This window comes from Vombatus ursinus, unplaced genomic scaffold (assembly GCF_900497805.2).
Source record: "Vombatus ursinus unplaced genomic scaffold, bare-nosed wombat genome assembly UNPS02014774.1, whole genome shotgun sequence".
NCBI classification, from domain to species: domain Eukaryota; kingdom Metazoa; phylum Chordata; class Mammalia; order Diprotodontia; family Vombatidae; genus Vombatus; species Vombatus ursinus.
In genome coordinates, this window is record NW_020954552.1 from 19,668,682 (window position 1) to 19,683,411 (window position 14,730).

A 14,730-nucleotide genomic window follows, 5' to 3' on the forward strand; every position below is an offset into this window, starting at 1 on the left:
TAGTCAACAGACAATAAGCACAGTGGGATCTGATATTCTCTGCATCTTTCATTTAGTTTAAGAGGGAAGAGATGGGGAAGAGTAGTTGATAGGTGGATTTTGATTTTGAAAGCCTGCTTCTTCTCTTTTAATGCCCTCATTGACTATGCCCTCAATTTGTGGTTGCTTTTGTGTATTTGTTGTTGTTTTTTATATTTGTTGTTATTGTGACCCCATTTGGGGTTTTCTTGGCAAATGTACTAGTTCTTCTCCAGCTCATTTTACAGATGAGGAAACTGAGGCAAACAGGGTTAAGTGACTTGCCCAGGATCACACAGCTAGTAAGTGTCTGAGGCTGGATTTGAACTTAGGTCCTCCTGATTCTGGAGAGGTAGAAATGTCACTAAGGAGAACAAAGATGGGAAAAGCAGCCAGAGTGGACCGAGGTTATAACCTCAGATTTTATTAATACCAAAAGGAGGTGATTGAGAAAACACTGACAGTTAACAACCTATATGTCTTACTTTCCTATCCATATAAAATCTTTTACTAAAAAAGTAGGTTTTTTAAATTTTGGGTTTTTTTTCTCTACTTCCACTAAACTCCTACTCTGATATCACATCATGGTATAATGGCATTAAGACCCTATGCTTTTAAAAGGTATGTTAGCAGCTTGTAAACTTTGATACGTTTTACTATGATGGAAAGGAAGGAAGGAAGAAAAGGTGAGAAAGGGGAGACAAAGAGAGAAAGAGGAAGGAAGGATGAAGGAAGGAGATTTAAAGAAAGCAGGAAATGGAAACGAAGATAGGGAAAGGGGAAGAGGGAAAAAAAAGAAAGAAAGAAAAAAAACATCTTACCTGCCCTCCCCAACTCAGTAGATTCCAGTGGCTTTCTGTCACCTCCAGGATCAATTATAAAGTCTTCTGGTATTCCCCCCTTTACTCCCACCCCAACCTTTGCAATCTTACATCTTTACCCCCTTACCCTTCCCAAGTACACTTCAATCCATTGTTCCTCCCAACAAGAATCTCCATATCTGGACATGAGCTTTTTCACTGATTGTACCCCCTGCCTGGACTGCTCTCCTTCCTCATCTCTGCCTCATGGATTTTCTGACTTCCTTCAAGACCCAGCTAAATTTTCCCACCTTCTACAGGAAGCCTTTCCCAGTTCCCCTAATGCTAAAGTTTTCTCTCTGTTGATTATCTCCAGTTTATCATGTTCAAAGTTTGTTTGTACAAAGTTGTTTGCATGTTGATAGACTATGAGCTCCTTGAGATCAGGGACTGTCTTTTACCTTTCTTAGTATCCTCAGTATATAGCATAATACCTGACACATAGTGAGGGCTTAATAAAAATTTATTGGCTGACTATTGACCAACTTTTCTAACTTTAGAGGGGCTAGTCAGTCAGTCACTAAACACTAGATTAGGTACCAGGGGATTCATATTTTGAATGGTGATAAGGACCTTAACTATAGTTGGGACAGACAGGAATGGAAAGGATTAATTCAAGAAGGATTTTAAAGGAAAAATCAACATATAATGTGCTGTTCCCCACCAGAGCAAAATATGGCACACGTTCAGTCCATTTGAAATTGATTGTAGAAATTTAAGTTTCTGTGTTTCCGGAAGCTCAAGACTAAACTTTTCAAAGGCCAGATATTCTTATTGTTATACCTAGTACTTCCTTTTTATTATTATTATTATTTATGACAGTCTTTTTCTAGCCAGTAAGACAAACTATTCCTTCAAAGGATTACTCTACCAATGATTGTCACAGTTGAGTGACAGTCTTTCCGGCTTGCCCAATAACCATTGCACCTGGATTTTAGGTATGATTTGAACTCGTCATCACTTATCAGAGGAAAGAGGTTTTGGTTTGATTTTTTCACATGTAAAAATAACCCAACAAACCTTTTGATTAGTAATAATGTTCTAAATTTAAAGAAATGGAGAATGTGGTATTAAACAGATTAACTTAATACAGACATGTCTGTCTATTGAAACAGGGAGTAATTTTCTATTTTATGTAATGATAGTTACAGGATTTAAGTTGGAATGGATCTTGAGCATCTAGTCCACCTAGTGTCTGACAAAGAATCCAGCACCACCACCAGAGTAAGGCCATCCCTTTTTTAGATGGATCTCATTGTTAAAAAGCTTTTCTTCACATCTCTACTCATTGCTTGTAGTTCTGCCTTCAGGGGCCAAGCAGAACAAGTGTGATATCTTTTCCATATGATGGCCCTTTAGAGGCTAGAAGACAACTGCTAATCTATTCTGTCTAAACCTCAGTTCCTTTAACCAGTTCTCATGTGGCATGAGCTCCAGACTCTTCGTCATCTTAGTTGCTCTTCTCTTAACAGTCTCCAGCTTATGTCCCACCCAAAGCATGGAGCCTTGGCAGTAAAGAATGGAAGCCTCTGAAGCCATGAAAAGTGAGAGCACAGGGGAATAAAATGGTCAAAGCACTGTTGTATGAAGATTAAGGGCTGTTAGTGAGAGGAATTGGGAGGGAGTCTGTCTCCGTCTCTCTCCCTCTCCTGTCTGTATTTGTCCTTGTCTATAACACACACACACACAAACACACAGAGCATAAATAGACAGAAAGAGGGAGAGAGAGGGAAAGGGGGGAGAGACAGAGAGGGAAAAGGAGGAGAGGGAAAGAGAGAGAGAAGGATGGAGAGAGGGAGGGAAGGGGGAGAGAGAAGGATAGAGAGAAGTGGGAAAGGAAGAAGAGGGAGAGAGGAGGAGAGAGAAAAAAGAGGAAGGGGAAAGAGGGAGGGAGGAGAGAGAAAAAGGAGGAAGGGGGAGAGAGAAAAGGAAGGAATGGGGTAGAAAGAGGGAGAGAAAGGGTGAAAGGGGATAGAGAAAAGGAGAAATACTTTTCTAGGTGTGATGATGATAAGGATCTGAACTATAGTTGTAGTAGAGGCAATATAAAAAGAATAAATTCAAGAGATATTTTGAAAGGAAAATAGAACTTAGTGATTAATTGGATATTACAGGTCAAGGGAGAAGGAGTCAGAAATTTCTTAGAGGTATCAAGTATGCGTGACAGGAAGAATGACAATACAATTAGCACAATGAGGATTGCACAGAGTTTGGGGAGAAATATCTGGTTATAGGCATGAGGAGCCAGGAGGCCATAGAATGGTAGTTGGGATTTCTAAGCTTCATTCTAGTGCTCAGGAGAAAAGGTCAGGACTAGAGATGATGGATTTGGTGTGGTCGTCTTCGGGAAGAGGATATTTGAAGCCATAAATATTTGTGATCTTCAAGGAAGGAAATATAGAAAAAGAGGGGAAAGGAATGAACTTTGTCAAATGACCACATTTATTGGGGGGGGGGGGGGGGAATGGAGGAAGAGAAACCAGCCAGAGAAGTGGAAGGAGAAACAATATAGCATCACAGAGGTCCATGGATGACAGAATTTCAAGATGGCCCCCTAGTCAAGAGTGAAATGCAATGTGAAATTATGACAAAGAAATAGCCACTGAGTTTGGTGATAAGGAAGTTATTGATAACCTTAGAAAGACCAGTTTCACTAGACTAATAAGGGCAAAGGCCATATAGTTAGGTAACAAAAAGAGTTAATGAAGAAGGTGGGTGAATCAGTAGAAGTGAGGGTTGCCTTTTGGCAAGAAAAAAAAAGTAAAGAAAAAAGGATGACAGCCAGAGAGAGCAGTATAGTCAAATTAAAGTTTGTTGTGGTTGATTTTTTTTAAACCCCCAACAGAGGAAGAACTTTGTCTTTAAGTCATAACACTTTAGAAAATAGAACTATTACTTTAAGCATGCCAACCTGGCCCAATGGCTATAGAACTGGCAGTGGAACCACAGGACCCTGGTCCAAGGCTTATCTCAGTCACATACTGGTTGTGTGACTCTCAGTGCTCAAGGTGATTCTCTGAGACTTCAATTTGCAGAGAAGGTGCCAACCAACCTTGGTAGAAGGATTTCTTTGTTCTGGTGTTCCCTATACCATTGAGATAACAAGTATATCCTAACTACGACTTTGGTGAGTGGGGAGAAGGTCCAACCATCTTCATTTTTATAGATGAGCAAAGTAAGGTCACACAAAGTGCCCAGACTCCATGGATTTGCTATGATCTATGCCAACCAAATTCTGGACCTTTTCTAATTTGATTTCTCTTTTTTAAAAATAGATTTTCTTATTGCTATTTCATCACCAAACTTGCCTGGACTACAGCAGTATCTTCCTAATTGGTCTCCCTGGTTCCAGTCTTTTCCCTTATTCAATCTATCCTTCACATAGCTACCAAAAATAATTTTCAGAAAGGACTGACTGGTCTGACCGTGTCCCTCCCTAGCTCAAGAGGCATTAGGGTTCTAAAATCAGAGGGAGCCAAATATTCCTCAGCTTGTTTTTACATCACCTACTTTTTACCCTGTATCCTTATCCCCTTTGCCCTTTCTTTCCCAGAAATCTCTCCCTTAAAACAAATAAGTTTTAAAAAAGAGGAATAAAAAAGTCAGCAAACATAATCAACAACAAAAAAATCTAGCATCATACGAAATGTTGCACATTAGTGAGCTCCCACCAATAGAAAGGAAGTGGTCTCCTCTTACATCTCTTCTTTGGGGCCAAACTCGGTGGACCTAGACTCAAAATTTGATTTTAAATTATAGTTATCAACATAATGCATGTTTACATCAATAATTTTGGCTCATATTTGAGTGTTTAGTTTAATGACACCCATTTGCTACTACACTAATCCAAGTCATTGTATCGAAGGGAGATTGCTGATTGCTATAGATAGGAAACCCAAAGTGATAAATTTAGAACTAATCTTGTCACTAATTAGTTTTGTGGCCTTAGGCAAGTCGCTTAACTTTTTCCCAGCCTCAGTTGCCTCATTCATCAAAAGCTTAAAAAATCCCCCACAAAACCAGACGCGTCTTCCTCATTGTTTTGTAAGAACACGCCCCAAAAATGTTCGTGTGAAAATCGCTCGAAAAACTTCAATAAAGTGCCATCTAAATGTAAATTATTATTGGTGCTTAGCGTTCATGCTCAGAAGCCCAAGTGCATCATTATGACCAGTTCAAAATTCGAAGAGTGAAACAGGAGCAACATAAATTTTCAGTGACATTTCATGAAATTCCCCATAAGGTTGATGCAGGTGTGTTGCAATTTTGTTAATGTAGAAAATTATTTATCTTTTTTAGAAAAATTGAAAAAAAACCCTAATGTTCAATGTATACAGTTCATAATGTTGTAGATGTGTGTGTGTGTGTGTGTGTGTGTCCCTAGAGCTTCACAAATTACTGCTTGCTCCCCGTTAGAGGATTTCTTTTTTTGGCTATTGAGTTCAAGTGTCCACTATTTCAGTGTTTTGACCAAGTGGCTACTAGGCAAAACACTGAGCCATCAGAAGAGACGCTTTTTTTCTTAAATCGTTTTTGGAGTTGACTTTTAAATTCAGTTCTCTGTTTTTGTTTTTGTTTTTGTTTGTTTTTTAAATCGGTTAGTTTCCCTTAGGGTTAAATTGCTAGCGGAAAGAGGCTGTGCTCTGCACCCGGGACGAGCTGCGGGGTTCGGCCGAGGAAGCAGGGTGGCATTAGGACCCAGGGGGATCCTCGGAGCGGATCTTAGGGCCAGATTGCAAATTCGCCGTGACTCAGTCTGGTCGGCTCCGTGCACACAGCAACAGCAGCAGCAGAAGCAGCAGCAGCAGGAGCAGCAGCAGCAGACCTTGGCGGCCCTGCTGCTGGCAACTGTTAGGCTCGCTCTCCCGGTCCAAAGGCTCCAAACCCTGCAGCCCAGGCAGGTCCCGGGGGGGGGTGGTGCTGCGGGGCGGCGGGCTTGGGGGGGGGGCTGCCCCGGGGCGGGCGGCTCTGGGGCCTGTGCACGGAGAGTTAACATTGGCTCCGTCTCTTCCTGTGTCTGGCTTTATTTGCAGCGAACCAAGATGGAGTATGAGTGGAAACCCGACGAGCAAGGGCTTCAGCAAATCCTGCAGCTGCTCAAAGAGTCCCAGTCCCCGGACACCTCCACCCAGAGAACCGTGCAACAAGTATCCTTTCCGCGGGCCTCGCCGCCGCCGTTCCCGCCGCGGAGTCCCCCGCGCTTCCCGGCCCGCTCGGCTCCGGCTCCGCTCCCCTTCCCCCACCCCGCCCCATGCGTCGGCCGCGGCGGGGCTGGCCTGGAGCTCGCGCCGCATCGCCCCTCTGGAGGCCCGGGCCCCTGGGCGGGTGGCGGAGGGAGCGGCGAGCGGGCGCCTTCCTCCCGCTTCGGCCTTCTGCCCCCGCCCCATTCCCGGTCCCGGGCTTGGCGCGCGGGGAGAGGCGTGCCACGAGCTCTCGGGCTCGCGGAGGGGCGCCGGCTTCCGGCCGGGGCGGGCGGCGGCCTCGGGGCTTCATGTGCTCGGGGCCGGGCGGACCGCGGGAGGGCTGGAGCCCCGGCGGGGGCCCGGGCGGCCTCCCCGCTGGCGGCCGGGGCCTACACAATGAGCCTCGCCTCGGCGGCCCGGGCCGGGCCGGGGCCGGGGTGGGGGCGGGGGCCCGAAGAGGAGGGAGGCGCGAGGCCGCCTCCCGCCCGCCATGGAGCTGCTGGAGCAGCCTCGCGTGGGGCTCTGTTCGGTCCGGGGGCTCGCTTCTGCTCCGGCCCGCCGGGTCTGGGCACGGGAGGGGGGACTCGGCCGGGCCTCACCCCGCCCCGTGGCGGGCGGCGCAGCACCTGTTGCCGCCTGGATCCGAGCTGGGGTTTTCTTTTTAAAGCCTTGGCTCCCGCTGGACTGGCGACCCCGGGGCAGGGGGGGCGGGGAGCGCTCGGGTTTCAGGGGGGCTGGGGAAAGCTCGGGGGAGAAAGAGGAAGCAAACCCTTTTAAACGTGTGGTTCAGCCATGTCCCAAATGGGGGGAAAGGAGCACTCCTTCCTCTTTACACGTTCCCCCCCAAACGCACATCCCCCCAAGAGATCATCCGAGAGTCAAGATACAACTTTCCCATTACGGATTCTGGCCCAAAGCACTGGGGGGCGGGGGGTTGTTGTTGTTTTGTTTTTTTAAATCTCTGCTTCGCTTGACCTTTTGCAGAAGTACAATCCCAAACACATAATGAAATAGATAAAAGATTTTTCTACACAGACAGCGTGGAGTTGCTTTTAAAATTTATTCTCGTGCGATGCTTTCAAATATAGTCTTTTGGAGTCTTTAAATTTATAACGCTTTAATAGAAACGACATAAATGAGGGAAGTTACGTCAACTTTTATTCCTTGATAGGTGGGAAGTGCATATAATTAGTTGATATTTAATAGAATGACATAAATGAGGGAAGTTGCAGTCAAATTTTATTCCTTGATGTGTGGGAAGCGTATATAGCCAGATGATATTTTCTGGCTGGAGCTTATTAAGTTAACTAAACTGTGGGCAAATATGTTTTACATGTTTCTTAGTGAAATTGATAGGATTTATTCAAAAGTGTTCATTTAAAGATTTTTTTTTAATTGCAACATCTTAAAGGTAATTCTTTTAGAAAGCTGCAAATAGCAAGAGGAGTATTTATTTGATCCCACAGCCAGTTTTGAGTTTTCAGTTCTGCTGAGTTCCATGACTGTGGCATAACACCCTCTTATGATGTCATAGCTAACAGCCTCTTGGGATCTTGAAAAGGAAAAGGATTATAGATTGCTAGTGAAGTTTTCAAATTACTACCTGGATTGTCTATGTCAGTGAATCATAAAAATATCATGTAGTATGGTATAACGCAGTCTTGTCGTATGGTAAAAATCAATTACCTAACGTGAAACCTCCAAATGAGGAAAACAAGGTTAGGATTTTTGCTTTCTGTTTGATCAAATAGTATTTCATAAGGTTTAAAAAATTGGATTGCTTATTAGGAAGGTCAAAATGCTTGAAACTTGTGAAAACTTTATTCAGGTTATCTCGGTGTATAAATTTTGTATAATTTGTCTCTTCTACAACAAAAAATGAATTCAGGTCATTAACTAGAGGTGAGAATTTCTTTATTTCAAAGTAATGGCTTATTGCTCTGTCCTCTGCTTGTGCTCCTTGGGAAAGAGTGATACCATTTGGCTTTTAATTATTTAAAAATAACGTAGTGGAATTAAGAGAAATTTTAGTATTATGGAATTATTCATTACATTGTAAGAAAATGTGCTTATCAATGAAATGTTATATATATGGCAAATAAAAATTAGGGAGTTCAACTTGAGGTGTTCAAGTTTACTTTTATTCTGTTAAACCATTGCTGAATTCTCTGAAATGAATCTGTCAGTTGTTAAAGGTTCTAGAATCCACATTTTGCCTTTCTGTCTGTTGGGAAAAGGAAGATTTTGCACATTTTCAGATTTGTTCGTTGTGTCCTCTTCTCAAATACTGTTTTACGCTTGTTAAATTTTATGTGATCCATTTAGCACTGAGAGGGCTTCATTTAATAAGCAACAAATATTCGTAACTGTAGTTTGTGTCAGATTTAAGCAGAAATTAGTAAAGCGTCCACATCATTTTGTACATATTCTGGCTGATACTTTTTGTAGTGGCACTTTTCGGTGAAATTCAGTTTGGATGTAAATGAGCAGTTTGAGAATCAGGGAGCAAGGAAAATTTGGTGGAACATTATGTCACTGTTACCCACAGTTATCAGTGAAATACCTGCAAATATGAATCAATATGATAAATCTTAGGGGGTAGGGACACTTGTAGAACTGTTGTGGTTAAATTATCATTGATAAGATACCATGAATTGTGAATATTTCTGCTTTGGGAAGGACAAATTTGACTATAGAGAGGAGAAAATTGATTATCAAACAGGATTGAATGATTAAGAACCAAGTTATATGCAAGACTATTAAAGATTTATGGATAAATTAAGACATTTAAAAACACTTTACACCGATTTCATGATCTTGAGTTCTAAGTTATTTTGGTACCTTTTTCTTAAGCTTCTTATTAATAGTCTAAACAGTTGAATCAACTGTAAGCAGTAGTGTCAGATTTAATAAAGAAATCTTAATCCTGATGAAAACAAGAAGCTGAAAACATTGAGTGTTTGATTTTTTTTGTATAAAAATTACTCTCTCTCAGATTATCTTGAAAAGTTTTCTTAACTACATTTGTTATAGAAACTGGAACAACTCAACCAGTATCCTGATTTTAACAACTACCTGATTTTTGTTCTTACAAAATTAAAATCTGAAGGTAAGTGGAAATAATTAAAAGGTTTTTTTAAGATTATGGATTGTAATTTGGAAGGTAGATAATGCTTTTTTTTTTTTTTCCTTTACAAACATACGAAAAGATGGGAAAGTTTGAGAAGGCTTCCTTTTACCTTAAGCTTTCCAGGATGTTCTCTGTTAATGTTTCGTAAAAGTTTCCTTATTTGGGAGTTTTGTATAATAAATTCAGATTTATACATATGAGAAACGTATTGCCAATTCCATTCCGTTTTAAATATTAGTTGAAGACATTTTCCCATTAACCTGTTCATAATTTTTTGTATATAATTAGGCAGGCTTGTGAAATTTTATCTCCTAGCTTTCACAAAAATACAGACAAATTTCATTAAAAGTAAGAGTGCTGAAACTGCTAAAAGGTACCCTGAAAGTCTTGGAAAATGAGTTGTCACCTAAAGAAGTTAAATATTTTGCTCTTAGAAACTTGGAAGATTGGTTTCATGGTTGCTGTAGAAAGTCATAGGGGACAGAGGATGAGAAAGTGTTTGTCCATCAAATGTGTGTGTTGTAGTTGGGATTAAGATGGCCTTAAATAATTTCCTTGAGGAATTTCATTGATAGACGCTATTTCTCATGGGGGAATGAATATCCCAAAAGAGGAATTCAGGAATAGCTTGATAGCTGTTTACCTCTCTCTATCCATCTTACGTTTTAAAGGATCATTTGAGTCCTAAGTTGAATCAGGGGTTTAGGACTGGACTCAAATGAACCTAGAAATTTTACTTCCTATTACCTTACTAGGGTATGTGAAGCATTTGTTTCATGTGGTATTTAATTTCGAGAGACCTTATTGCTGTTCATAGTGTTGGTGTATGAATGATAGTCATAGGTGACCTAAACAACAGAGAAGATATAATTCTAATGTTTTGGAATATGAATCTTTCACGTGATAGAGCCAAAGACAAATTATCAATAAAAATTCTGGCCACCTGGTGTAACTACTTTAAAAATCTGCTTTAGTTTTCAGTCTAAGGTTCTGACTTTTATAAACATAAAAGGTTGTTTTGCAAACTTGAAGTGGATATGTATTTTATTTTACCTATTTAACTCTTATTTTGCTGAGGGTGAGCTTATAGTTTGCTAAATGTCAATGTAATGGGCATTTTATAAAGAAAATCTTTTCATTTGCAATTCTAGACACGTAAGTATTTAGTTATATAAATAGATATGATATAATTAAGAGTTCATAATTAAGAATTAAGTATTTTTTTTAATATTGATGCTTTTAAAAACACCATTTCCTAGCTCTTTTGTGTGTCATCAAACCCTCCCTACCATGAACCAGTCTCCTCTTGTAATAAAAAAGAGTTAACCATTTTATACTGCAGCTAATTTGACAGTTTATCCAACATTCTGTATATATTGTCCCTCACTTTTTTCCTAAGGAAGAAAGTGTTTAATCATGTGTTCCATAGTGAGCAAGATTGGTCAGTTTGGATATATTTTAGTGGGGGGGGGTTTAAAAGCAAATTGTCATTAAAATCATGATGGTGACTGTTCATGGAATGGTTATTATACAAACGTACTAACTTTATCAGCAAGATTTGTTTCTTTCCTCATCAGCCTAAATGTTGGAACTAGCTCTTGAGACTATGAAAGTGTTTTTTCCTAGTCTCGGTCATAATGCAAGACTAATAATGTGCTGTGATTCTTTTTTTTCTCCTTAAATCAACTCAAAAGATTAAAATTCTTGTAATGTTTTTTGATGTGTAAACTACTTAAAAGTTCAAAGCAGTGTTGACTTTTATTGCAGATGAACCCACAAGGTCTTTGAGTGGTCTCATTCTGAAGAATAATGTGAAAGCACACTTTCACAACTTTCCAAATGGAGTAACAGATTTTATTAAGAGTGAATGTCTGAATAATATTGGTGACTCCTCCCCTTTAATCAGAGCCACTGTGGGTAAGTTACAATATACAATTTATTTATCTGCCTTCTGCCTTGTTCGCTTTTTGAGATTGTTGTTACTGTCCATTTTTTAAGACAGATTTATGGTAGGAAAATTTTTTCTGTTACATTGTTTCCAACCAATTCACTAATGTTACTGTTAATCAATCCATAATCCATCAAGAAAGCTAGGTAATCTTAACATTTGTGTTTGGCTCTTGAAGCTCCATTAATGGTGATGTCATTTTCCTAGGGAGCAGTGCCTCGAGAAGGTGGTTATTTAAAATAGGGAGTGAGTTGCCCTGGGGTGGGGGGTGGGCTTTTGATAGGGTTGAAAAGATGAAAGAGGAGATTGGGGAAAGATTTGGATTGGATGCCTTTTCATTTTGAACACTTTTAGGTATCCTTGATTCCAAATGACCTTTTAAGAAAATTTAGTATCAAACATTTTGGGGGTGGGGAGGTATGGTACTATTATTTGTCAGTGAATATTGAATTTCTGTTGTTACAAGGAAAGATGTAGTACATTTTGAGGATGTGGATTATTTCATCGTTCAAGTGCTTAAAATGATCACACAGAAGTTTTACTTTAAAGTGTTAACTTTGGAACTAAATCATAAGGGAATATGTGATTTTTATTCCTTATTGGCCATTTAAATGGAATAAATTGTCCACATAACACTATTCTAATAGTGTAGCCATTTGCAATTTTGGATATAATCTAAATAGACTTAAACTAATTTTACGTTTAAGTGACTTGCCCAGAGTCACACAGCTAGTAAGTATCCAGTGTCTGGGGTCAGATTTGAACTCAGGGCCTCCTGACTCTAGGGCGGGTGCTCTATCCACTGCGCCACCTAACTACCCCAAACTTTTTTTTTTAACAGAAGTGTTTCCTCATGTATTTGTTTGGATTGCACACTAACTTGTCACTAAAGAGGAGAGAATCTTAATATTATGAGTTAGAACTATTTGAGAATCTTTTATTTCCAAGTCACTTCTAAGGAATCAGGCGGAGGTTTTCACATGATTGGGTCAGGACTCCTGCTTTTGACCTGGATTATTTTGTACTATAGACTGGGTATTGGGGAAAGACAATGTGAAAATCATTTTGATTTTCACTGTCATATTTTAGGAAAACTAAATAAATGTTAGCATTCTGGCCATATAACACAGGTTCAAGTTCCAAAAAGGACTTACTGAACTCAATCCACAAAAATAAAGCAAAACTCTTCACTTTCTACAACTTTTCAAAAGATCATCTCGAGTAAAACAAGCTGTGTTTGTACAATTACTCCAGAGTTTTAGAAAATGTAAGTCTCTAAACTTGGACACCATCAGTCATGGCAGAACATACTTATTATAGGTATAGAGATTAATTTTTCTGCAACTCATTGAGGGTAGATTTAGAAATATGTTTACCTGCTAAATCTTTTAATGGACCTTTTTGTACAGTGTCCACAATGTATTGTTAATTTTGTTAATAATGTTAATTTTTCATCATTTTATTCAGTAAACATTTGCTAGATGTTTGATGTGCCAGGCAAGATTTATCATTTGCAAAGCAGGTGATTTATCTCCTTAGTGATAAGTTAGACAGCTGGATTTGAATCAGAAAAACCTGGTTCAAGTCCTGCTTCTGACACATACTGGCTTTGTGACCTTGGGGAAGTGATTTAACTTCTCATTATCCTGGTCAGTTCTCTTAAGTTACAGGCCAGCATTGGTAAAGGCAATTTCTTTACTGAGAGTTCACTAGACCAAGTGAAATGACAGTTCCAGTCTACAGGCCAAGCACTTCGTTAGGCATTGGGAGTGAAAAGACAAAAAGTCCCTGTTCTAAAGGAGCTTATGTTCTATTGGGAGATTTATATACTGATAAGCTTACAGATAATTACATAGAAAATATGTACACAAAGATATTTGGGAGGGGAGGACTAGCCCCGGGGCCTCTTATAGAAGGTGACATTAGCTAAACTTTGAAGGAGGCTGTGACGCCAAGGTGAAGAGGAAGCTGTGTCCAGGCATGAGGAGACAGCCTGGAGATGGAATGTTCTGTGCAGGGAACAGCAAATCAACTAGTTTGTCTGCAATGTAAAGTGCACAAAAATGGATTCAGTCCGGAAACATAGATTGGACCCAGATTGTGAAAGATTTTTTCCAACAAATCATGCCTTATTCATGGCAAGTTCATGTCTTATTCTAGAAAAAAGAGGGAGTCACTGGAGCTTCTTAAGTTGAATGTAACTTAGGTCAGCCCTGGGCTTTAGGCATATCAACTTGGCACCTGTTTGGAGGAAAGTATAAGGAAGATGTAGACTGAAAACAGGAAGTTCCATTAGGAGGCAAGCAAGGGATGTATTAGAGATTTTGTGAAAGTAGAGTCAACAAGATTTGATAATTGGCCTCAGACACTTACTAGCTGACCACTTAATCTCTGTGTTAATCCACTGGAGAAAGAAATGGCAAACCTGTCCAGTATCCTTGCCAAGAAAAAACCCCATGGACAGTATTGGCTTGCTATGGTCCACAGGGTCAAACGCAACAATTCTAGATTATTTATCACTGCAAGAAGGCCAGTGATAAGTCTACATTTATTTGTATTATGTTTTAGGGTTTAAAGAGCGTGAAAAACCTTTGCAAACATATTTTCTTGCTTGACACTCAAAACTACCCTGTGAAGTAGGTGCTACTATTATCTCCATTTTACAGAGTGAGAAAACAGTCTCAGAAAGGTTGAATAACTTGCTCAGTGTCACGTAGTTAGTTATGAGTGTGAAGCAGGCTCTGAACCTGGGATTTCTAGCACTTTATCCACTATTCCAGAGACAGTCCTCAATAATACCTCATATTAGAACTTACACAAAACATTCACATTTCAGGAGAAGCAAGTGTGGCCCAATGGATAGAGAGTCTTGGCGTCAGAAGAGCCTGGTTTCAAGTTTAGCCTCCCATGTGCGGACTTTGGGGCCTTAAGCAGGTTACCTGACTTCTCAGAGCTCTTGGCTTATCTAAAATTAGATTGCATACAAGGTGCTGATTTACGTTGTAGAAGGAGTGACTTTTCTTGGGTAAACCAGAGGCTGTTTCCTCCTTCCATTCCTGGGGTTTACAAAGCCCTTTCTCCATAGTAAAACAGCTCTTCTTCCTTATAGACTCGTCCTTATGTTCTTTCCTACTATTGCTGTTTTTCCTAGTAAGAAAAGAAACTCATGAAGATAAAGCAACGAATATATTTATATAATTTTTAAAGGTTTTTTTTAACAATAAGGATTAAAATTTGAAGTTTTCTGATCAACCATAAAATAGTTAACCATAGCACATACTTTCTTAAAGCATTTTGTTTACTCTTTAGAGTAAAGATAAAGATACTCTCTCCCCTCCCCCTTTTCCCCAGTAATGGTAATTGTTTAATTTATTTAGTGCTTTGTGATTACGAGGCATTTTGTGTATGTTGTTTGAAATCCATTGGACTATTCAGTCTATGTAGAATGTGTGTTTCCCCATTTTACACATCAAGAAATTGAAGCTCAGAGATTTTAAGTTAGCTTCTTGCCCTGTGGTCACACAGCTATTAAATGCTGCAGCCTGAACCTGAGAATCAGTTCTTTAGACTTCAAGTCTGATGCTCTTTTGC

At 39.9% G+C, this 14,730-nt stretch overlaps 1 protein-coding gene across 1 annotated transcript in view; it reads left to right on the forward strand.

Annotated features, from left to right (window-relative positions):
* The first annotated feature begins 5,624 nt into the window (after positions 1-5,624).
* Positions 5,625-14,730, forward strand: part of TNPO1 (transportin 1) — a 74,181-nt gene continuing 65,075 nt past the window's right edge. Inside the window, exons 1-4 of the mRNA XM_027864165.1 lie at positions 5,625-5,775; positions 5,912-6,025; positions 9,095-9,170; positions 10,959-11,108. Coding sequence (XP_027719966.1) covers positions 5,921-6,025; positions 9,095-9,170; positions 10,959-11,108 — 331 coding nt within the window. The 5' untranslated portion in view covers positions 5,625-5,775; positions 5,912-5,920. The remainder of the gene's footprint in view (positions 5,776-5,911; positions 6,026-9,094; positions 9,171-10,958; positions 11,109-14,730) is intronic.